The sequence below is a fragment of the Balaenoptera acutorostrata genome, chromosome 9, assembly GCF_949987535.1.
Source record: "Balaenoptera acutorostrata chromosome 9, mBalAcu1.1, whole genome shotgun sequence".
NCBI classification, from domain to species: Eukaryota; Metazoa; Chordata; class Mammalia; order Artiodactyla; family Balaenopteridae; genus Balaenoptera; species Balaenoptera acutorostrata.
The window spans coordinates 100,297,768-100,324,191 of NC_080072.1; the positions used below are offsets into that span (position 1 = coordinate 100,297,768).

At 34.9% G+C, this 26,424-nt stretch overlaps 1 protein-coding gene across 2 annotated transcripts in view; it reads left to right on the forward strand.

Annotated features, from left to right (window-relative positions):
• Positions 1–26,424, forward strand: part of ARHGEF12 (Rho guanine nucleotide exchange factor 12) — a 143,946-nt gene that overhangs the window by 50,278 nt on the left and 67,244 nt on the right. Inside the window, exons 2-4 of one of the 2 annotated variants that reach the window (XM_007196687.3) lie at positions 14,818–14,841; positions 16,376–16,461; positions 18,076–18,132. In XM_007196687.3, the coding sequence (XP_007196749.2) occupies positions 14,818–14,841; positions 16,376–16,461; positions 18,076–18,132 (167 nt within the window). The remainder of the gene's footprint in view (positions 1–14,817; positions 14,842–16,375; positions 16,462–18,075; positions 18,133–26,424) is intronic. The other variant, XM_007196688.3, reaches the window with a different exon arrangement.

The following is a 26,424-nucleotide window of genomic DNA, read 5'->3' on the forward strand; positions in this document are numbered from 1 at the left end:
GGGCTACTCTTCGTTGCAGTGTGTGGGCTTCTCATTGCGGTGGCTTCTCTTGTTGCGGAGCACGAGCTCTAGGCGTGCGGACTTCAGTAGTTGCGGCATGCGGGCTCAGTAGTTGTGACTCGCGGGCTCTAGAGCACAGGCTCAATAGTTGTGGCGCACAGGCTTAGTTGCTCCATGGCATGTGGGATCTTCCTGGACCAGGGATTGAACCCGTGTGCCCTGCATTGGCAGGCAGATTCTTAACCATTGCACCACCAGGGAAGTCCTTCTGTGTTATTCTTTACCTCTCTAGTTTATGCTTATTTCCAGCCAGTTTATCTCTTCTTTAAACTACAAGTTCAGCAGAACGATTTTTCTCATAAGAATTCAGAAACCTTTGTTCTGATGATGAGCCCATTTAAATTTGGGTTTGAGCACTGATAGAAAACTAAGCTGGATTCCTTTAATGGGGAATCTGTCCATTCACCCTCCCAGGGTAGAATTTTTCAGGAACTAAATAGCTTTATCTAGCAGGGTCTTCCTGCCATTAGCAGTGGAACAGTACAAAGGCCACATTGAGCATAGCTGCTGGGGAAACCTTTTTCCTTCTCTGGCCTGTAAATGCTGTTCTGTCTCTGTGAAAAGCCCTGACATCAGCTCTTGGAAAAATCCAAATACTTGTGTTAGAACAGGGCTGAAACACTTGCCTGGGTAGAGACTAAATGGCTGAACTATGGTTCTAAATTTACCAGATGCCTCTCAGTCATGTTATGCTTAAAAAAAAAATTGAGGGGCTTCCCTGGTTGTGCAGTGGTTAAGAATCCGCCTGCCAATGCAGGGAACACGGGTTCGAGCCCTGGCCCAGGAAGATCCCACATGCCGCGGAGCAACTAAGCCCGTGCATCACAACTACTGAGCCTGCACTCTACAGCCCGTGAGCCACAACTACTGAGCCCACATGCCACAGCTACTGAAGCCCATGCGCCTAGAGCCCGTGCTCTGCAACGAGAGAAGCCACTGCAATGAGAAGCCCGCGCACCGCAACGATGAGTATCCCCTCCTTGCTGCAACTGGAGAAAGCCTGTGCACAGCAATGAAGACCCAACACAGCCAAAAATAAATAAATAAAATAAATTTAAAAAATTGAGTCTATGAGTTTCAGATGTTATCTAGAGAAATTAGGATAGAAAGGACAATCTAACAGCTACCCCCCTTTCTTTGCTAGTTTCCTCATTTTATTCTTTTTCCTAACTTCAAGATAATGTGGAATTCATGATTGTTGGGGACAGAATATATCAACATTATAAACTTTATATAGTATTCTCCACATATTAGGTGCCTCATAAGTATTTGATTTTGGGGGCAAAATACACTGTTACTGTAAACATAGACTGAACTTAACTTTCTTAGTGTTCAAATCTATGGACTATGAAAGTTCATTCATCAGAGGGCTCCTTTAAAACATGAATCAGGTCATGACTTAAAAACCTACAGTGATGTTCCATTGTACTTTGAATAAAATCAAAATTTGTTGACATGGCTCATATTCTTACATTATCTGGTTCCTGTCAAAAGATCTGTTGATCTTGCCTTAGTACTTCTCTCTTGGTCTTTATGCTCAAGCCACAGTAGACTTTGTATTTCTTGAAAACAGTAAGCTTCTTCTCCCTTGTGACCTTTGTACTGGCTGTTCCCTTTGCCTGTAAACCTCTGGCTCCAGATCTTCTCATGGCTGGCTCCTTTACCTCATTTATGTCTCAGCTCAAATGCTTTAGAGGTCTTTTTTGAATAAACTAAATTAACTCATTTAATCACAGTTACATGTCTTTTATTTTTCTCATAGCGCTTACCACTATCTGAAATTATTTGGTACAGTTATTTGTTTGGTCTGTTGTCTTCTTGTAGAATGTAAGCATCTTGAGAGCAGAGGCCTTATCTGTTCACCAATGAACCTCTAGTGTCTAGAACAGTGCTTTGGCACAGATTGCTGCTCCTGTAACTCAGTATGCATTTGGCTGCCTGTAACAGGAACTAAGTCACACTGACTTAAGCAGTAAGGACATTTACTGGCTCACATAAAACGTCTAGAGGTAGGGTGGAGGGATTTTTGACTTAGTGGCTTAACTGTGTCAGTGGCCCAGGTTCTTTCCATTTTTCCACTTTTGCCATCATTGTCAGCTTCATCTTAAACTAATCTTTGAGATTGGATGCTAACTAGCAAGTCAGGGCTACTCGCTTCCTCATTCACATCCAGTGGGAGAGGAGAAGAAGTTTCATGTGGTTCTCTCGTAAGAGTAAGAAAATACTTTCACAGATGTGTCTGGTAAACTTTGTTTCTATTCTCTAATCGCTTTCTGAATCAATCACTTACTCGAGAATGGAATTACATTAGGCCAAAAAGTCCCATCTCTTTTGCTGTGAATGGAGTCATCTTTCTCTGAGTCAGCTGGGCTCTGAGGAAAGTAGTAGATAAAATAGTAGTAGAATAAAATGATGGTTTCTGGATTGGGAATCACTTATATCCTCTGTAATTCTAAATAAAAAATTTTTTAAATGAATGAATTCATTTAGTAAACCTGTATTGAATTGTCAGATATATGCTCAGCACTCTACTAGTTAATTGGAATACAAAATCAGATAGAACATGGTTTTCACTTTCAGATAATTTAAGGTTTAGTGAGAGAGTCAGACAAGTTAACAGAATATTAAAATTGTTTTAAAAATCAACATGATGCACCATGATGACTATAGTTAACTCTGCTGTATAACTTATAGGAAAGTTGTTAAGAGAGTGAATTCTAAGAGTTCTCGTCACAAGGAGAAAATTTTTTTTCCTTTTTTCTTCTTTCCTTTTTATTGTATCTTTAAGAGATGTTTGTTAGCTAAACCTATTGTGGTAATCATTTCACAATATGTGTAAATTAAGCCTTCATACTGTACACCTTAAACTTATCCAGTGGTGTGTGTCAATTATTTCTCAATAAAACTGGAAAAAATCAATCGATTAATTGATTAAAATAATTGAATCCAAGAGAAAGTGGAAAAAAGTGAAAAGGGGAAACAAAGAACAGATGAGACAAATGAAAAGCAAATACCAATGATGATAGACTTAAACCTATCCATATCAGTAATCACATTAAAGGTAAATGGCCTAAACACCTCAATTAAAAGTCAGAGATTATCAGATTGGCTAAAATAGCAAAGCCCAACTATATGCTGCCTACAAGAAACACATCTTAAAAATAAATACACACAATTTAAAAGTAAAAGGATGGAAAAAGATATGCTATGCTAACACTAATCAAAGTAAAGTTAGCATGACTACATTAATATCAGATAAAGTAGATTTCAGAGCAAAAATATTATGAGGGATAAAGAAGGTCAATTCATAATGATAAAGGGGTCAATAAAGAAAAAGAAAACATAGCAGTTGTAAACTTTTATGCATCTATTAACAGAGCTTTAAAACTCATGAAACAAAAACTGATGTAACCACAACAGACAAATCTACAATCATTAACAGTGATTTCAATATCCCTCCATAATTGAAAGAAGTAGACTGAAAGTCAGCAAGGTTACAGAATACTTAACACTATTGACCAATTTGATCTAATTGCGTTTATAGAACACTCTAGCCAACAACATAATACACTTTTTTTTTTTTGCAAGTGCACTGTGGAACATTTACTAAGATAGACCATATTCTGGGCCACAGAATAAGTTTGAATAAATTAAAAAGATTTAAGTCATACAAAGTGTGTTCTCTGACCACAATGGAATTAGGTTAGAAATCAATAAAAGAAAGATTTCTGGAAAGTCCCCAAATATTTGGAAATTAAACAGCAGAATTTTGAATAACCCATGGCTCAAAGAAGAAATCAAAAGGGAAATGGGAAATTATTTTGTGCTGAATGAAAATGAAAACACAAAATATCAGAATTTGTGGAATGCCACTAAAGCATTACTTAGAAAGTTATAGCATTAAATACCTATTAGAAAAGAGGAAAGGTCTAAAGTCAGTGACATCAACTTCTGTTTTAAGAAACTAGAGAAATAAGAGGAAATTTAAACCAAATTAAGCAGAAGAAAGAAAAAATAAAGATCAGAGTAGGAGTCAATGAAGTAGAAACAATAGCGAAAGACAGTGAAAGCAAAAGCTAATTCTTCTGAGAATATCGGTAAAGTTGTTAAATCTCTAGTCAGGCTGATCAGGAATAAAGACGAGAAGACAAACATTACCAATTTCAGGAATCAGAGAGGTGATATCACTATAGATTCTATAAATATTAAAAAGATTGTAAGGGAATATTATGAATAGCATGCCAGTAAATTTAACAATTTAGGTGAATTATGGTTTGGAATTTTTTAAATCCCAACAATATTAATATATAATACATAAGTATATATACCTATGTATTATATAATATATAAATAGCATATAAAATACATATATATGAACATATAAAAGACATATGTATATGTGTGTGTGTGTGTGTGTGTGTATGTATATATATACACATATACATAGATGGGAGCTAGATTTCTCACTGTCAGATAGGGAAGTTAAGCAAAGAGGGAAGGTGAATGAACTCTGTGGTACTGGATTAGAATCAGAGACATCAGTATGAACTCATGTTTAGCTTAATAAATATGCAGATGGATAGATACTATACATGAGTTAGTATACACACATGAATTTCTTAGCTTTGTTTGCTGAGAGGGCCAAGAAGTGTTGACACCCCAGTAGCAGCAAGTACACTCAGCACCCAGATCTTGGTTTCTAAATACCATTGTCCAATAAAATGACTCCTTAGAGAAATGGTTGATTCTAGGGCTGGAGTAGGGAAGATATAAGATGAGTCTAAAGCACTTTGTAGTGCCAGAAACAGGAAGTGCTCAAAAAATAAAACAGCGGGGGCATGTCAAAGGGGTACAGGTGAAAGAACTCTCAATGGCTTAAGCTGAAATCATTTGAGCAAGAAAATAATGTAGTATTGGATTAGAACTCAAAGTATAAAATAAGTATACATGAGTTCATGCTGATAGAAATTATTGCATAAATAAGAGGAGAAGACACAAATTTTCCTTATGGGAAGAATTCCAAGTAGCATATGTAAATTCTGCCTCCTCCAGGAGATGGAGCTTAATCTTCCCAACCCCTAGTATGGACTGGATTTAGTGACTTGCTTCTAAAGAATAAAGTATGGAAAGGGGAAAAAAGGAACTTTACAGGGAGAAGTCTGGCAAATGCTAACTTAACCAAATGACCAAGGTTAACATTGCTAGTGATGTCACGTTGATATTGTACATCCTTTGATATGTGATAAGAAAGGCATTTCACCTCTGTGGTATTCCAGAAATAGGCCCACATATATATGTACAACTGATTTTCAACAAAAGTGTAAAGGCAATTCAGTAGAGAAAGGATGGTCTTTTCAACAAATGATTCTGGAACAATGGGATATCCATATGCAAAGAAATAAATTTCTATCCATACTCATGCCCTATACAAAAATTATTGCAAAATATGTCATAGACCTGAAAGTAAAATTGAAAATCATTAAGCTTTTAGAAGAAAATGTAGGAGAAAAGTCTTTGTGACTTTCTGTTAGGCAAAGGTTTCTTAGATATGACACCAAAAGTGTGTGCAAAAGACTGTTTCCAAATCACAGTCACATTCACAAGTACCAGAGGTTAGAACTTCAATATATCTTTTTGGAGGACACAATTCAATGCATAACAAGTGTAGTGGTTCCCAGTTTAGGGATTGCTTTTATGTTTAATGTAGGGGAACTGAGAATTTCTCTATATACTAAGTGCAATTCCCATACTGTGTAAGTAAAGCATCTTCCATATCTTTGCTTACTTTTCTTTCAAATGCAATGATGGTGTTGTAATTAATAAATACAAGTTCATTTGAAAATATTATGAGTTTGTTGTAGCTTTTTGGCATTTATTCAATTTGTGGATAATAGACCTATAACTGCTATTATGTGGATCTCTGCTTTGTTTGTCTGTTTTTACTTTTAACAGCAATAGTCTCTTTCACCTATCTTGTGCCAAACTTTGACACTCGGACACCAAAATAATGTTACATTGGCCCTTTGTCTTACAAAGTCTGTTCCTAAAACAGGTCCTTCAGCTTCTTGCTTCTGTGTGTTTCCTTAAGGGATAGAAATGAGTTCATGGGATTGAGCTAGGGGACTGCTGTGTCTTCTCTTTTCTGTTTACCTGGTACACACAGAAACTCCTCTTTACTTCTAGCCAAACTCCCATGTGGATTCCTTACTGTAGATAAATTCATCTTAAGGAAGAAATCAAGAGGGAGTGCATAACTTGAATTACAATGATATTTTGTTACAACATTGTTTATTATACTAAAAAGTGGATCTAGCCTAAATATTTACAAATGGGAATTGGTTAAATTAATTAAATAGCTATATCACAAAGTACTTTGCAGGTATCAAGAATTATCTAGAGCCCTGTTTTTTAAATCTTTATCTCATTTGTAAGTTCAATATATAAAATAAATAAAAGCTAAGCAGCTCTGATGTATGGGGAACCTAGAGTCTTCATCTACCCAATTTTGTCCTCTGAGGGACCTCTTTCAAACCTCTAGGATTTTATGCAGCACAGTTTAAAACCAGTGCTGTAGTGAAAAATGTAATGATGTAAAATTATGTTGATGTTAAGTTAAAAAAATTACCAAAACAATATGTCCAGTATGCTTTAAGTTTTATAAAAAGAACTTTTATACACTGTGTTTATACTATATACAAATAACAATAATCTATATCTTGAGAAAAGATGGGGGAAATATTCATTAAAATGCTGGGTGTTGAGATTATAGCTGATTTTTGGTTTCTGTTTTGTCTTTTTAATTTTTAAATTGTGTACATGTATTTCTTTGGGAATACAAGATATTCTTTCATATTAAAAAGTAGAGAACCATTGCTTAATAGGAAACTTACATTTTGGGAAAGATAACAGTCTCATTCCTCAATCCCTTGAGAGAGAGGAATTATCTTGAAAATGTTTTAAAAATGATATTAGTAGCATAGATTTATTTAGAATTTATTAATATCAGTAGTCTTATGTGTTAAGTATGTTAGGGTAAGTCACATTTTTAGCATCTAAGGGAGAAAATGGAGCTGAATGTCAGTGAATTCAGAATGAACTGAACTTTGTAAAGCAATGATTCTCAATTCTGGGATGATGTAAGAAGAATGTCAAAATAATTAAAACACCCTTTCTCTCCACCTTTCCAGATTAAGTGCTCTGGTGAGCCATTGTTACTGATAAGAGTATACCTCAGCTCTAGTTCCTTGGTTTTATTTATTTATTTATTTATTTATTTATTTATTTATTTAGGGGTGTGTTGGGTCTTCGTTTCTGTGCGAGGGCTTTCTCTAGTTGCGGCGATCAGGGGCCACTCTTCATCACGGTGCGCGGGCCTCTCACTGTCACTAGTTCCTTGGTTTTAGATCAAGAAAAACTTCTGTAGAAGAAAGGGTGAGATGGCATGCATATCACTAATTTTCTCACCTTTGCTCCACAAAATCAGAGGGTTTTTTTTCTTTGTGGTAGTTTGAAAGTTTGGGGTATTCAGGTTTGGCAGCAGAAAGTGTGGTTTTATGGTAAACTAAGTGGACAGTTAAGAGGAATTGAGGAATTGTTAATATTTGATGGCAGAACCAAAGTGTTTATGAAGAGAAATCTCTCTAGTTTAAAACCAAAATTTTCATCAGAGCATTATATATGTAGACAGCAAAAGTATTTTCAATGAAAAATAATTTCCTCAGAAGAAAATAAAACACTTTATGGATGTGGAAGGTGTGTTATATAGAAAATTTAATTGTAATGATATTGGCTGTGATCAGTTTTTTTAGTAGTCTTATCTTTACCTATATTTTATATCCATATAGCCTCTAAATTTTCATTATTTATAGAAATATTTCATCAGCTAAGGAATATGACTTAAATATAAGGATATGTAATCAAAATACTTGCCCATGAAGCATTTCTTATATAATTTATACAAATCGTAAGTAGAAAACATAGGATATGCTCAATCCTTATTCCCTTAGAGTTCTTCCTGGAAAGTGTATGAGGTTTTTATTTCCTCAAAAGAAATAGACATATGTTGGTTTAGTTCAAGGAAATTGTGAACATTTTTAGAGTATGTGGGCACTAAGTTTATACTTTCCTCATTCCCTATATTTTCTTGTGATTTTGTGATTTTGGGGGCAGTCCTTGTCATTTAACTTGGGTTAAGTATAGCTATGGCAGTGATTAGCCTTCTTGTATTCAAGGAATGAGTGCACACCAAGTACCAACACCTGAAGGTAAGCAGAGATCAAGAATAATCTTTTGTGATTTGGGAGTTAGTGTAGTTTTGGTTATTTTTCCTTCTCCCAAGATTTTAGAAATAAAAGAGTCCTATTCCTGTAATCGTGTTGACACTTGATAAGAAATGTTTAGGCGCACTTAAGATAAATCCATTATAATTTGTTTTCTTGTTTAATTGGTATTCCTTGCTACAGAATTCTATTTTTTAACTGATACATAATAATTTAAATTTTGAGTAGAACTTTTTTATATAATAGAAAATAAAATATTATTTGACATATTTTATATTTTAATTTTATATTTTATGAAATTGTCAAGCTCTGATTAATGCTGAAGCTTGTCTCAGTGGCACCTCAATGCAAAAGGTAAAAAGCTAATAACTAAGACTTTCTACTTTTTCAGAAGCACAATTGTATCTTTCTGCAATTTTGGAGAAAGCAGCTTGTCCTAACAAATTTTGCACATTGTCACTTAAGTTTACAAAATTTGAACATTTAATATTAATATATGTTATGTAAAATCTTGTTGGGAAACATGCCTAGCCTAGATTGAGGCCTTTTTTTCTCTCTCTCATTTTTATTTTCACAAACATATCCTGAAATAGGGAACTGTGAAGAAAGATTAAGATTTAAATCCTTATCTAATGAAAAGCATACATTGTCCCTGATTTATGTCATGAGATTATTCCGTAGAGTCCAGTTTCTTGCTGATATTTGTTTAATAATGGATTTGATGGTTTGAGTGGTATTTAATGAGATGAGCATACTTAAGTAGTTTGAGGGTCTCAGACTTTTTCAAGCTTTTTTTTTTTTACTCGTTTTTTTTTTTTTTTGGAGTGAATAATTTGAAGTCTAAAAAGACACTAAGTTAATGGTGATACTTATGATCTCAAAGGAAATTCATTTAGAAACCTTACAGGAAATACTCACAAAAGTGATAATGTTCCAGATTGTCAATAAAGAGATGAAAGTTTAATAAACTGTTATTTTTATTGTGAATTACTTTTTCCAGTTCAGAAACAACCAATACGCAATTTATAACAGCTCTGGCAGAGGGAATTAAAATAATTTAGAATTTACTATTTGATTTGTCAAAGTATGTCCAAGAAATAAGAGACATTTACTTAGGGTCTGTCTTGTGTTTCAGTTCTTCAGTAAAAGTGGCAGTATTCTAAGCTATGTTTTAAAAGTTAATTTGAGATCTTACATTACATTCTAGTGAATCATTTTTGGATTTTACACAGAACTGAGCTCCTTGTTCCTTGTCATTCTGTGGTTTGTATTGCAAGGTCCACAAGTTTAAAACTAATAACACCATGAAGAATTCTCCATGAGTCATCCCGTCAGCTGTAGCTTCTGCTTTAGAGCCTTTCTGATATAACTAATTAATGTTTTATTGCCAGCTCTGCTAAACTTTTCATGCTTTGGATATATATGCTAGTAAAAAAGTACAATGGTAGATAATGTTCAGACTTTTCTTGGCTAGTTCCAAAATTTTTAGTTCTTTTAGTGACTCTAAGCTAGACCAGTTATAAATTATAAGTGGCAAAAGAATTTATGATTGGTGTTTTTTTTTTTTTTGGTGGGGAGGAGGGAAGTGGTAGTGGTCATTTACTACTATTGGTTCTATGAATCTTGCTGTCCAGAGATCTAAAGATTGAATTAACAGTTCAGCTGAAGTCAGTACTATGTTCTGAATCCCTATACTTATGGGCACTGTGTATTGTAGACAAATGTTCTTTTAGCTGTTATGTTTGTTATTTTGTGAAAAATGATATAATACTTGAGCTAGCTGGTTCATATTCATATTAGAGTAATTTCAAAATTAAGTGCTATGCTTCAGGTTATTTAAATTATTTTATAGAAATATATAAATGAAAAACTCGATTTACATCTGGGACACAGAATGCCTTAATCATTCTTGATATTTTAAAGGAGATGAGGAAATAATGGACTTTTTTGCTAAGTGGCAGGTATGGTCAACATAATTTCACTATGTTTAAAAAAAATCACTGACCTTACTTGCCAGGAAAATTAAAAGTTTTGGTCGGAACCTGATATTTTTTCTTACCCTGTAGCATCTGGGAAGTTTGTTAACTTGAGTAGTGCCATTAATTTTATATAATATGACTTGGCAAGTTAAGTTTATAGTTTCATCACTGGCTTTGAATTATGCATTTCTGTGGATTTTACTGAGCTAAAAACCGATTGGAATATTGTTAGTCTGTATTTTTATTTTCTATTGAATTTGAAGTCATGCAGCTAAAGTTCAGATTTTATTTTTGTTCTCCCTAATAGGTAATAATAATTAAGTGGTTACTATGTGCTAGGCAGTGCTTCTCATTTAATGCTTCTCATTTTCTGATTTAATCCTCAAAACAAACTTGTGAGGTAGGTCTAGTATTGTCACTGTTTTACAGATAGAGAGGTTAAGCAACTTGCCCACGTTCAAGTACCTTTTCACTGTGAAACTAGAATATGAGCCTAGTTATATTTTTTCTGAGGAGTCCCTGAACCTAAGGCCCTGAGATCACTTGTAATTTTCATTGACTATAACAATATTGGAATAGTCGTTTTTTTTCACTATTGTTTATTATCATTTTATGAGGGGTTGAGCCTTAGAATTATCTTAATTGTTATCTGTTTTGCAGAGTTCTTTGTCTAGTAACTCTCCTCACTGGAGTGATTTTTTTCCCCCTGCATTTTAATATCACTAAAATCAGGATGTATCTTACAATGGAATTTTTGAGAATTCTAAATTTAGTAGCTAACATTGTTTGACTGTTAATAAAAGCTTGACCACTATCCAATGTAGGTAAGATTTCCTTAACTTCCTCCCCTTCATTTCAGTTATCCATTATTAAGAACCATCTAACTCTGAAATTCCTCATCATAACTAAACCCAAGGGAGAAAAATCTAATATCTTGGAGGAGGCAGAGAGTAGGAATTAAGGTTTGATTGTGATATCCCTATTTCTTCTTTCAGAACACTTCTCACTGGAGTAGTATCAAAAGGCTAGCTCTTTTTTCACCAAAATCAATAAAAGGAAAATATGTTTTCTAGTAGGCTATTTATTATAAGCAAATATGTGATGACACAAAACTTTGGCAGTTCTTTGCAATATTTTTGATCCAGAAGAAATTCTGTTTAACGATCTTAAAAGTTTTAAGTTTTAAAATCTTAAAAACAATTATAACATCTTGTACGTATATTGTAGAATAGTTAAACCTGTCTGGGACTTCCCTGGTGGCACAGTGGTTAAGAATCCATCTGCCAATGCAGGGACATGGGTTTGAGCCCTGGTCCGGGAAGATCCCACATGCCGCGGAGCAACTAAGCCCATGCACCACAACTACTGAGCCTGCGCTCTACAGCCCGCAAGCCACAGCTATTGAGCCCACATGCCACAACTACTGAAGCCTGTGCGCCTAGAGCCTGTGCTCCACAACAAGGGAAGCCACCGCAATGAGAAGCCCGCGCACCATAACGAAGAGTAGTCCCTGCTTGCTGCAACTAGAGAAAGTCTGCGCGCAGCAATGAAGATCCAACACAGCCAAAAATAAATAAAAATAAATAAATAAATTTATTTAAAAAACCCCAAAAAACAAAAACCTGGCTAAAAAATGGAAGTTTTACTCCACTATATATTAATTATAGGTTAGGGTTATTTAATTACCAAATCACATTTCCCTCTATAATAACATATCAGGAGGAATGGGAAAATAAAAAATTGGGGGAGGCCTCTGTATACTGCTACCTAGTGATTTAATACTAGAGCTCAGCGCTAACAAGGAAAAGGCATCCTGAGTCAAGTGAGTGAAAGTGTTGTGACATTTAAGGCCCTTGGTTAGGATTTTTGGCATACGAATATGCTTAGTATAGGTAATCAAAAATAGGGGCATCTAGTCACCTTATCCCAATGGCTCAAATTCCTGATAACCCTTTTCTTTACATATTATGGTTCTTCATATTGGCAGTTTGACTTTGTCTTATAACTAGCAGAATACATACACACATATATAAATATGCACGAAACATGTTCATTGTTGGCTAAATGTCCACGTCATCAATATGATACTTTCAAAAGCCAGACACATTTGATTAAGTAGGCATATCCAACATGTCAGCATTCAAATACAGCTGTTCTACTTAAATATCTAACCAAAGGAGATTTTCACAGTTTTATGATTGGACTATACAATGGACAGGGACTTGAAAATAGGGGATTTTGTACACCAGAATTGTTTCATCAGCCTTGTGTTGGGTTACTCTGTTGCTTAGAATATGGCCATTTCTTAGCCTTTAGACCTACCTTTCTGTAGCATTTGATAGTATTATCTCTTCTTTATTGGTTCCTAGGACAACCCTTTATTCTGATTTATCTTCTTAATCTCCTTCATTGGCTCTCACATCCTTTCTCAGTTGTTCAGAAGCTAGGTTTCTTTTCCCTAGGATTTGATCCTTGGTGTTTTCTCTTTACCTGCTGTTTTAAATTTCAATGGCCATCAATAGGTTGGTGACTCAAATCTACGACTCTAGCCCCAAGTTTTTCTTTGGGGTTCTAGCTTTCTATTTCCAGCTCTCTGATTACATCTTCATCTCAATATCCAGCAGATGGTAGGGATTTTACAAACCATGGGATTCTCTTGGTGATTTTCTTAGCTGGAGCAGAGGGAAGAATGAAATAGCCAGGAGGGCCCTTGACTTTGTCACTTGCATACATGCAACTGCACATACATAGGTACATACATATTTCTTTGTTTTACCACATACTTGAAAGTGGAATTTGGTGACTAGAGAAAAAGTATTGTGATGTAAATAAAGATTTTCTTGAGAAAAGTTCTTTGTACTTTATGAATATAGTAAGTCGATTATGATAAGCGAGTTATACTGTAGGGTGGTCCTTCTTCTTTATCTTCTCATTCCATTTTTGTCCTCTTTCCCTTCCTTTCCATTCCCTTGTAAGAGAAAATAACTCAGGAAACTGGTTTACACTCAATAGTCTGGGAACTTCCAGGTTTCTTTACCAGAATCTCCCTGTATGATGCAGTTTCTGACGCAAGCAGCATTGTTTTGGGGCAGGAATTTTTATAATGGCTGTCAGTCCAAGTGGCTAAGGTTGCTAACTGCAGGTATTATCCTTTGCAGAAATTCAGCTGGGAATTCTTTTCTGCCAACTTTTATGTTCATCTTTAAATTTAAATCCCATTGCCTTCCACCTCCCCCAACAAGTAAGGATGGACTACTTAGGAACTCTTATTTCTGAAGATTTGGTAATCTTTTGTAATCAGTATATTCTCTAGAGCAGTGTCCTCTTTTTTATCCCAGAACCCCCTTTCCTTGTTATCCCTAACTTGGTCGTAAGTTAATATGCTATCGCTTATTAGGGAAGTTTTTAGATTCTCTGTCTTTTTCTGTGAATCAATTTTTATTTATGTAGGAGTTAAAGGGATTTGTAATTAAAGTTATATTTAGACTAAGGTGTTTTTTTTTAAACTAAACTACCTCCGTGCCAAATAAAATAGTCAGGTATCATTTTATGTTTATTTCTTACTACCCTTACTAGTAGCCTTAAAAAAATTTACTGATATTCTTAATAAGCCCTGTCCTTATCACCTAAATAATCTTTACATAAAATGTTATAGGTTGAGATAATTCTAAAAAGGACAGAAATGAGAAGAGGAATGGGAGGATGTTTGAGAACACTCTTTTAGACTTGTTAGCATTTGTGTGTAGCATCAAACTCTTATCAAGAAGCCTCCAGTAATATTTCCTTTAAAAAAGACAACCAGGAGAAAAGGCTGTAGTTCTTTTAGCTTACAGAACTGAAAAAAATTTTTAAGTACCTTTGTTTTCTACTTTTGGAATATATTTTAAATAACTGATAGTACCCCAATGGTAATTTTTTCTAGATTTCTGGTATTATCTAAACATAAATAATTGAGAATCATGATTTAATCATGATCAAAGGTTAGACACAGACCAACCAATAGAGCAGTAATCAGTACCCAGATATTTTGGATGGGGAAAGGTGAAGAAGGAACTTTTCTTGCTAGGAAAACTAAATATAATTTTTTAATGGTAAAATATTTCTCTTTGCTTAAGTTTTTTCAATCTGTAAAATGGAAACAATATCTTCATAGTTTTTTTTTAGGATTAAAAAATAATACATGTGAACAGTTTAGAATAGTGCTTAGCATCTACTAAGCTCTCAATAAATGTAGCTATTGCTATTATTATTTGAATTTTTAAAAAGAGAACCCATACTCAGGGACAGCTGATGGTAAATGCACCTGCAATTTAAGATTTAACAAAGTAGTTAAGATATTAAAAAATGGTATCCAACTCCACCTGTTTGTTGAATCTTGCTTTGGGAAAGTTAGTATAAGATTTAAATCCCTTATTCTGGTTTTGTAGAATGAATAAGCTTAATGACAATTTGCAAGTGAAATAACTACATCTATTCTTTTTGTTTTTTCTTTGTTTCAGGTTTCCCCTCAAAAAACCTATAAGGTAAGTTGTTCAGTTGCACTTCATATATTTAGGTTAAATTTTACTTAGAAGTGTTCCTTTGAAATTATGGTACATTTTTGTGGTTTTAGAAAATGTGGATTTAAGTAGTTTAAAGTTTCAAAATGTTTTACAAATTTAAAATATAACAGGTGTTGCGTATTTTTTCTGGAAGACAGCATTATTTTGATAACATTTCCAATGTTTTTAATATAAGCATTTTAAAAGTTTGTTCAAATTGATGCTTAAGATCACTCCCTATGAAGAGATTTAATTTTAAAATCTATTGTGACTGTTTTCAGTTGTGAGTAGCTTGGGGAGTGTAAATGGATTGCCAGTTTTTGATGTGTTTTATCACTTGGGTAACTGTAACTGCCTTTTTAGTTAATGAACTTTGACAAACTGGATCAGTCTTAATTACCCTAAGACAGTAAAGGAAAAAATCCAAAATGTCCAAATATGTCTGTGTCTATATCTGTATCTCCATATTTATTCATTTCCTGGGATTAAACGCCTCTTCCTCAGTACTCGTTCTTCAGCATCTTTTTTCTCTCTCATCTTAATTGTTGTATGTATTATTTAAAATGTAGGTAGTATGTCATTCCTAATTATTATAGTACTTTTATCATTTCTAGTGATGGCATAGTCCAGGATACCAGCGCTAATCTTGGCATTTCAAGTAATTAGAAGTGTATGTATTATAGTAGTGGTCTTGTTTGCTGCCCAGCCATTATCTGATCAAGTATAATTGGGTAGGTCATAGGAAAAATAATAATTCTTATGTCATCTGGGCCTTGGAAAGACTTCTGTGGCAAGAATTATAGGCAGGCTTTAAGAGAGCCTTGCCCTAGAGAACAAATGTATGGACACCAAGGGGAGAGAGCAGGGGCGGGGGGGTGGGGGGGTGGGATGAGTTGGGAGATTGGGATTGACATGTATACACTAATATGTATAAAATAGATAACTAATAATAACCTGCTGTATAGCACAGGGAACTCCGCTTCACTGTACAGTAGAAACTGACACAACATTGTAAAACAACTATGCCCCAATTTAAAAAAAAAAAAAAAAAGCCTTGCCTAAGATTTTTCTTTTTTAAAACTGTTCTCATCCATGCTGTATTTACACAGTGATTTTGAACCTGGCCATAACATACATAGGGGTTGGGGAATATGTTTAATTACTTTTAGGTACTGTTCTCTTATCTGTTAAATGGAAATAATAGTGATTAACCTGTGAAAACCACTAAAAGGTTTTAAGCAGTTATTTCTCAGAATAAAATAGACTTTATTACTAAATACCACTCATTATTTTTAAGCACTTTTTATAACCAGGTAAATAGACTCTGTATTAAACATAGCATAGACTGAATTTTAAAACTTCTTGAAAAATATAAATTAGAGAGGTTTATGAGACTGTGTAAGGTAAACTGATTTCTTGGTTTCTCTTTGTAAGACACACTTGGGATTTTTAAATTAAGTTTTTATTCCATTGATTTTCTTATAGTAAAATATTTAATTGCTTTTATTTAATTTAGGCATGGAAGTATTTTGAACCGAGAGTCACCAACAGATAAGAAGCAGAAAGTTGAGCGCAGTACATCACATGATTTTGACCCCACAGGTAAAGCGCTTTGTTCTGCCAAAGAATATTGAGAGTAGTGAAGTTTCCAGTAATAACACTTTAAGCTGCATGACCACCTGAAACACCCAGCAGCAGCTGTTTGATCTGTTTAAGACTCTCCTTCCTCTTCAATTATGTAATATAAAACCTTTGCACTCAGGAGGAATACAAGCATTTTTAACTTTCTACACTATGGATTCCACTATGGAAACATCATTATAGGCTCTATTATATTTTAAAATAATGATGCTAATAGAAATGGTTATTGTATCATAATTGGAGATTTTGGTCAGACCAAGAACTTGGGTAAATCCTAGGTATGAACAGTAGTATGTTTATAAAATCAAAGCTATAATCAAGGCTTGATAACAACTACATATTCTGTAGTCATCTAAAAATTCAGGTGTGGTCATGGTAAATTGGAGTATTAGATAAAATAATTTAAAATTAATGATCATCTCATTTTAGAATTAGCAAATGAATAGAAATCCCTTTTTCTTCAAAGAGTATTCTAAACTCAGACAGCTGTCTTTCAAGCTCAGTAGTGTTGATCTTTCCTAGAGTTTTCATGCTGGTGGACTTTTGACTATTTATATTCTTAATTTTGTATGTATAGGTTGAACCCCTCTTGTAATATATAGGCCTTTGCTTTCCCCTTGTAAACCCACTCAGTATTTAATTTATAAAAATTGCTTGATAATTTTGCTTTTGTCATTTGAAACTTATTCTTTGTTCATATACTCTTTTATTACTTGGATGTTCCTATGACAAAAGATGAAGTAAGTAAATGCTAAGGTCTCAGATACATAAGTATAATATATCTATTTTTAAGTATTTTCACTTAGAAGTATAATTTTTAATGGAGTATTTTTTCTGTCTAATTAAGATTGTTTATACTTTTAGTAAAGACTGCTAGTTTATTTTGAAAAATATAAATATTATCTAGGAAGGGAAGAATGGGAAGTGAATAGCTACTAAGTTACCTGCATCTTGGGTGGTAGGTGAAAAATGAAATCCCAATCATCAATTTAGGAGGCTTTGGTGGTGGAAGTATGTAATATGTAACTTCTTGCATCTCCAGTAGGAAATAATTCTTTATTTCTGACACCTAATTTTGATGTCATAGGGCTCAGAGGCTTTCATTTATATGATTAGTTACTGTCTTGATAATTAGGGTCACATGTTTCTGCCCTATGCTCATCAAGGCATTATAGTCTTGTTAGACTGACTGACTCTGTATTGGTCATCTGTGATGTGCCTATCTCCAGAGACAGATTAGCAAAGTGGTATTCAGTGCTTCATAATGAGATTATTACAGCTTTTAGTGCTTTTGTCATCTCTACAATTGTCAGATGATATATTTTGTAGACTTTTCATGTATTGTTTTGTTTGAACATATTTTTATTGCACTGTCTTTTCTTTGATAAATCTAAAATATGTCATTACCTGTGCTGTTCGTGACTATTCTAAGGGCTATCACCTGTGATGTTCATACTTTGTGTTTGCACGATTTAACTTGATCATGATTCATTCTTTTTTCCCCCATGAATTTTTCCCCTTACATTGGTCTCCATATTTTCTATATCTCTCTCCTTTTCTCCCGCTCCTGTGCAGATAGCTCCTCCAAGAAGACAAAGTCTAGTTCAGAGGAGAGTAGATCCGAGATATATGGTAAGCTAATGTAGCCAATTCAGCCTTGCACCTTTGGAGCTTGCTTCATGCTGTTTCTTTTCTTTCTTTCTTTCTTTCTTTTTTTTTAACTGCAGTCTCTTGTGTCTGCTCTGCATGGCATGATCTATTGCAGGGAAAGGGAGCCTGGGGTTTTAATGTGGCTGTGATGTGGAAGCTTAAGGTTGCTAGAAACTAACATTGTAGAGTAAGAATAGGCACATTACCCATCTTCTCCTTCGTCTTGTTTATGTTAGGAAAGTGATTATCTCTAATATGTTTGGGTCAAGTTTCTCCAAATACTATGGATGAGCTTTGAATTCTTGGCATTTTCTTCCCATGTCCCGTTTGCAGAGTTTGGATCATGTAGAATTTCATCAGTGCTACCAGTCTTTTTCTCTAAGTACTGGTATAGTTTGATGTGTTAGCAGTTCTTTGGAATTTTAATTTTATTTTTAATTGTTTCTTTATTTTTAATTGCCTCATCATCTGGAAATGCTGTTCTTGTGTAATTTATCTACAACAGCAAAAATAGCCTAAGTATTTTATTTTTGTAGCATGAAGAATGTCTCTGCCTTTCATAAGTTTCCCCAAAGCTTATTCTCAATGGGAAAATTTCAAAATGACACCTTTAAAAAATAATCTTCACAAAGAGCAGCTTTAACCTGAATGGTCAAGTTTGCAACAGATGATTAAAACACTAATATTTCCAGGCTATGTCCTGTCTTCCAAAGATAATATAAACCATGTTTGTGAATTTCAAACATATTTTTCCTTTTCTTCTGCACAGTTTCACCTGCCCTCTTTTCTTGATTTGGCATCTAATCAGTGTTTTGAGAAAAGTGGATAAGAGAAGCACTGCCTGGAACCTAGACTTTTAAAATAATCTCTGAAAGACCAGTAAGTTTTTTTTTTAAAAGAAGATTCCAAATTTGGCCTCAAAGGAAAACCAGGTCTTCTCCAATAGAGCCAAAAGTCTATCAAGTGGAAGTTTCCCTGGGTGCAGCTGTTTCCTAGCTTGATATGCACATGAAAGGAAAAAATACGTGAAAATGCCCCCTTTCTCTTTTAAGACACTTTATAATTTATATCTCCTGACACTTGAACACATGATGTCAGATACTATTTAGTATTATGAGGCCTGTGTTTGGTTATAAATCAGTTAATGCCTCTGTGTTAAATACATACATATAGTTCTTTGCTTGGGTTTATGTGACCAGTACTTTTTCTGTGTAGTTAAACCTTTTACAGTAGTTCAACAGGAAATGTGTACCATGCCCCTAAAGCATGTCAAGTTCATGCTTTTTCTTCCTTCCAAAGTATTTGGCTCCTCATAAGTTCTTGAGACTCTGTCTTTCTGTTCTATATAAAGAACTTCCTATGGTTTATTCTCTTCTTAGGAATGTGAACACTATCTTTATAGCACCATTCTTTCCCAGCAACCTTTGCAATGTTGTAATTTCATCTCCCCCACCATTTTCCTAGATCTGTGGTATGTATGCAAAAGCTTGCTGTTTGCTTTGGATGAGACTAACAATTTAGGAATCCATGACTAGAAATAGTATACTAAGATTTTTCTTACCAGCGATGGGAATATTAACACTAGTTCAGACATGCCATTGGCTTGGTAGTAATAGAAACATTTTAAGTGGTAATGGGGAAGTAAGGTGTGGCTTCTCTGTGTTTGTTTCTTGAGAACCCTTGAAATACCTTTTTTGGAAGGAACTGAGCCATGAGTTCTCAAAAAGCACTTTTGAGAGGGATGAGTTGGTCAGAACAGAGTTAGCATGCTAACTTAAATCTCTTTGACATTACAAATATTTTATCACCTGTGTGAATAGACTTCTTCAGACTGTGTGCAGTTAGCGTGGGTGAAAAGGAATCTCTAGAGAGTTATGGAAAGCTTGGAAATACTGGTATATGACTGAGTAGAATCATAGCAACTGGTGACATTGCTTTAGTGTAGGGTCTCTTAACAAGCCCACTTTTAACTTTTAAGATTATACATTGTCTTCTCTTGGGGTAAAATTGTTAGCTGGGTACTTCACACAAATTAAAAGTGACACTAGTCATTCACTTACAAATTATTTATTTAAACTTCCCTAGCCATTTTTAGAGCCATTTTGTGAGATAGATTTACTTTGCTCATTTTAAGAGGAAACCAAATGTTTGTTTTGTATTCACTTCTTTGTTAAGTTTCTGCCCAGTGCAGTAGGTCAATATTTGTTCCTTTTCCCCTTATTTTCCCCTCTGAACCTTTTGGAGTCTGTTGACCATGTACAGATATATTTTCTGATCTGCAATTTTAATGATACTTAATTTTCTATTTTCCTTACTAATATTGTAATGGAGAAATTTTGTGGGGGTTTGAGGAATATGAGAGATTTAGCAGGGGAATTTTGAGTTAGTCTACAGCTTCTTCCTAACTTCTGTCTTGGTGTCATGAAGAGATTACAGCTGATGGTGTTATGTACAAGAAAATAAACCATGTCTTTTTGAAACTGTCTTAGCCTGTTTCAAAAAGACTTCTGTAACAAACTACCAGAGGGGCTTCTATAACAAAATACCAGAGACTTGGCTTAAACAACAGAATTTTATTTTCTCACAGTTTTGGAGACTAGAAATATGCAGTCAGGCTGCCAGCATTGGTCAGATTCTGGTGAGAGCTCTTCTCCGGGTTTAAAGACGGCCACCTTCTTGCTTTGTGCTCACATGGTCTTTTCCTTGGTGCAAGCACGTGTAGAGAGGGAAAGAGAGAACAAGCTGTTTGGTATCTTGTAAGGATACTAATCCCAGCATGAGGGCCTCACTCTTATGAGCTTATTTAACCCCAATTCCTCCCCAAAGGCCTCATCCCCAAGTACTATCATGTTGAGGGTTAGGGTTTAAACATATGAGTTTTGTGAGGGTGACACAAACATTTAGTCCATAACAGAAGCGAATTGTTAGTACTTGAAATATCCAGGTTTGGATACTTCAGAGTGTATTTTCTTTTAATTCATATATATATATTTTTTCCAGCTTCTCATATCTGTAAAATGAAAACTTCTTGGTTTGATTTTTACTCTCATCAAGTTATTATTCTCTCTTTTTTCTTCAACCTTGTGAAGAGCATTCTACATGAACCTTCTGTGTCCTCATAAATCACTCACTTCCTAACCTCTTAAAATCTGACTTCTGAACCCATACTATCTGGAAGGTGAATCAAAATATCCAACTTGAAAATTTATGAACTTTTTCTCAGTTCTCAGCTTCCCCTTGTGCCATTAGGCAATGTTGATGCCCTTTCTTTGGTGTATATAATATTAAATCAACCTGTTTCTTTTCTCTTTATAATGGTTTTGTCTTTTCTGTACTTGATTTCTTTTTCCATATAAATATAGGCATGACTCAAGTTTCTGTCCCTAATCTTTCTCCCTGTTTCCAGTCTCATATTTATAACTGTTTGCTGAATACTTGCACTCTAACTATCCTTCAAATCCAAATGAGCAATCTGGAATTTATCATTGTTAACTATGGCTGGAAATCAATCTTCCCCTTGATTTCCCTGATTCTTTTAATGGCATGGTCATTTTCCCATTTACTTAGTCTTATTTTCTTAAATTTATCTTTGACTTCTCCCTTTCTCTTGTCCTCTATTGTCAACTACTTGCTAGGTTTAATTGATTCTACCATCACATTATTTTTCACCCCCTGCTGTTTGGTTTCACCTCCACTGCTTTGTTCAGTTTGTCATCATGTCATTAGACTATTTTAATAGACTCATAACCTTCTTTCATGTTTATTTCACATTGATTCACTTCCTTTTCTCCATTCTACTGTATTCAGTCAGATGAGTGTTACTGAAGTAAGGATTTGGTCATTCACTTTTTGGGAAAGTACAAATAGTTATTAAGATATGCCATAATTTGTTTCCAATTCATCATTCTCCATTAATCTAGTACTGTTCGCCCAAAGGTACCAGACTGTCCTCCAAATTTTCCTTTCCCAATTGTGGCTTGGTCCTCTTTGCTCATGCCATTCCCATTGTTTTGAATGGATTATCTCCTATAACTCACTGTTAGAATCCTCCCCATCCTTCAAGGCCTAGGTTCAAATACTGCCTCTTTCATAGGGCTTTCCTAGGTTTACCCAGTTACTTTTGTTGTCTGAACTTTGACATCCTGCTTTGTATCAAGTTATTTGTATTTATATTCATCTTTGTATCTCCCATAATGCCTGACACACTGGAGTCACTCAATTAAGTGAGTTTTGAATGAGTGGTTGTTGAGATTGGGATGAAGTATTTTAGTAAAGAGAATTGATGGAATACAATGTTGATTCATCATAATTGGATTTTTCTTTCCTTTGAAAAATTTTAAGGTAGAAGAAAATGTAACTTTGAAAAGAGACTTACTGTTGGTTATAGTCTAAAAGAATGAAATCGGCATGCTTGGAACTTAAGCCTCCTCTTGCTGGCAGCATTATGCATTTAGAATCAAGAAACTTCTTAATCAAAGGATTATCTGAGGTCTAACTCATAAAACATGATGTCTGGCAGCAGTTTAAAAATGAGCTGTTTTTATGGAGTTGCACATGGTCTTTCTCCACACCCTTCCCTGAAGCTAATTTTTAAGAGGTGAGACTTAGAGAAGTTTGGTCATGTAATAAAATCAAAGGTGAAGAAAGACTAATGTGCTTTTCCTAAAGTAAATGCAGTATGAAAGGTTTAGCATGTTGCCTTGCATTTTCATTAGTTTTCTGTTTGGCAATATAGTTGTTGCATTGTTCAAGGAATGTATTACAGTGAAACTTGAGAGTACTTTTTCACCTTTTTCAGAATACCTTAAAGACTTCTTCCCCTCCCCACAGCAAAGCATTACAAAGACTTAATTTTTTTTACTTTCAAAATACAATCGGTAATTCACTTTTGAGTAAAAAACAGTCTTTTTTATATGGGTTTCAAATGCTGCATTGGAAAGGGGGATCAAGGTGGTGGAGTAAGAGGATATGGAGCTCATCTACTCCTAAAAGCATGAAAAATACACCCACATGTGGAAAAATTCTCACTGAAAACTAACTGGAATCTGGCAGAAAAACTGCTATACAACCAAGGCTGCAAGAAAGATTCCCACGTAATTGGGTAGGATGGGAAGAAAAGCATCAGGCTGAGATCTCTGCCCCTAGAAGGGAACTAAGAGGAAAAGGGAGATAGCATGGGTGGACACTCACCCTGGGGAGCCACAGACGGGTATCCCAGTTCTGGGATCCTCTGTAGAGGAGACAGGCCTCCTTGGCTGCTTGGAGAACCAGTGGGACAAATAGAAAAGCTGGAGAAGCCTAGACTCCACTTGTGAGGAGTATGCAGGTACTGGCTTGCCAACAAAACACACACTTAAAAGGAACAGAGCCAGTTGGAGCCTGACCATCAGAGATTCTGCTCCAGCAAATTGAGAGCAGACCCCACCCCTGACAAGGCGGTAACTGCCACTGAGTAGAGAGGAAATCTAGCCTTAGACCCTGTGCAGCCTCTAGTTCCCCCAACACCAGCCACACTCCCTATCAAGGTGATAGTGGCTAGCGTACCCTGAGGAAAAATGTGGCTGGCATCTACATCAAGTTCAGCCCTCACACCAGAGACACTGGGCATACACAGTCTACAGTGGGATGCTCCCAGATAAAAACATCCCTCAAGACCACAATGGATAACTGTTTCACCTAAATTCATAGAGACAGAGAACATTAAGTAAAATGATAAGGAAGAGGAACTACTCTCAAAAGAGCAAGAGAAAACCCCTGAAAAAATAAATAATGAAACAGAGATAATCAGTCTACCAAATAATTAATTCAAGAAGTTTGTAATAAAAATGCTAAATGAATTAAGAAAGAGAACTGATCTAAGCACAGATCATTTTAACATGGAACTAGAATCCATAAAGAAGACCCAATAAAAAATAGATAATTCAACTTCTGAGATAAAAGCACTCTAGAAGCAATGAATAGCAGACTGAATGACACAGAAGAATGCATAAGTGATCCAGAAGATAGAATAATGCAGATCACTCAATAAAACAGCAAACAGAAAGACAAATTTTTTAAAAAAATGAAAGCAACATATGAGAACTTTGGGATAATATAAAACATGCCAATGTTTATATTAAAAGGGTTCCAGAAAGATGAGAGAGAGAAACAAGGGGATCAAACATGTATTTGAAGAAATTATGACTGAAAACTTCTCAACCTAAAGAAGGAAACACATACCCAGTTACAGAAAGTATAGAGGTTCCCAAACAAGATGAACCCAAACAGACCCACACCAAGACATATCATAATTAAAATGGCAAAATGTAGTTAAAGAGAGAAGTCTAAAGGCAGCAATAGAAAAACAAAGAGGCATACACAAGGGAATCCCCATAAGGCTATCAGTTGATTTCTCTGCAGAAACTTTGCAGGCCAGAAGGGAGTGGCATGGTATATTCAAAGTCCTGAAGGGGAAAAACCTGCAACCTAGGATACTCTACCCAGCAAGATTATCATTTAGAATAGAAGGAGAGGTAAATAATTTCTCAGAGAAGCAAAAACTAAAAGAATTCAGCAATACTAAGCCTACCGTAAAAGAAATGTTGAAAAGTCTTCTCTAAATGGAAGAGAAGTAAGAATCTACAGGAAAGGGAAAATCCCAATGGGAATGGTAAATATACAGTAAGGATTGAAGATCACTTTTAAAAAATTGTAAAAAGCAACTATAAATACAATAAACAGTAAAGGGATAAGCATGAAGATGTAAAATATGACCTCAAAAACACAAAATGTGTGGGAGAGGAGTAAAAAATGTAGATCTTTTAGAATGTTTGAACTTAAATGATTATCAGTTTAAAGCAAGTAGATATAATTATGGGTCACCATATATGAACCCAGTGGTAACCACAAATCAAAACCCTACAGTAGAGGGTATTGTAAAAGAAAGGAAGAAAGGAATTCAAGCATACTACAAAAGAAAATCATCAAACCACAATGGCAGAAACAAAAAGAAGAGGAAATGAACTATGAACTACAAAAACAACTGCAAAACAAGGAATAAAATGGCAATAAGTACGTACCTATCAGTAATTACTTTAAATGTCAATGGACTAAATGCTCTGATCAAAAGACATAAGGTGGCTGACTGGATTAGAAAACAAGAGCCTTCAATATGCTGCCTACAAGAGACTCACTTCGGGGTGAAAGATGCACACAGACCGAAAGTGAGAGGATGGAAAAAGATATTTCATGCAAACAGAAACAACAAGAAAGTGGGGGTAGCAATACTCATATCAGATAAAGTAGACTTTAAGACAAAAGCTATAATGAAAGACAGAGAAGGGATAAAGGAATCAATACAAGGGATTATACAATGAAAAAGGGATCAATACAAGAAAAGGGTATTACACTCGTTAAGATATACACACCCAGTATAAGAGCACCTAAATATACAAAGCAAATACTAACAGATGTAAAGGGAGAAACTGACAGTAATACAATAATAGTAGGAGGCATTAACACCCCACTGTCCTCAATGGACAGATCATCCAGACAGAAAATCAGTAAGGCAACAGAGGTCGCAAATGACACAATAGATCACTTTGACTTAATTGATACCTACAGGACACTACATCCCCCCAAAAAATGCAGAATACACATTCTTTTGAAGTGCACAAGGAACGTTCTCCAGGATAGATCACATACCAGGTTACAGAACAAGCCTCAACAAATTTAAGAGCATAGGAATTATATCAAGCATAATTTCCAACCACAACAGCATGAAACTAGAAATCAACTACAGAAAACAAAACAGGAAAAGAACAAACATGTAGAGACTAAACAATATGCTACTGAAAAACCAGTGGGTGAATGATGAAATCAAAAAGGAAATTGGGAAATACCTCGAGACAAATGAAAATGAAAACACAACTTTCCAAAATCTATGGGGTGCGGCAAAAGCAGTTCTAAGAGGGGAGTTCATAGTGATACAGGCCTTTCTCAAGAAACAAGAAAAATCTCAAATGACAACCTAACCACCACCTAAAAGATTTAGAAAGAGAACACACAAAGCCCAAAGTCAGTAGAAGGAAGGAAATAGTAAAGATTAGAGAGGAAATAAATTAATTAGAGATAAAACAATAGAAAAGATTAATGAAACCAAAAGGTATTTTTTGAAAAGATAAACAAAATTGATAAACCTTTAGCCAGATTCACCAAGAAGAAAAAAGGATGCAAATAAGAAATGAAAGAGAATAAAAACAAAAATAAACAAATAGGACCTGTTCAAACTTACAA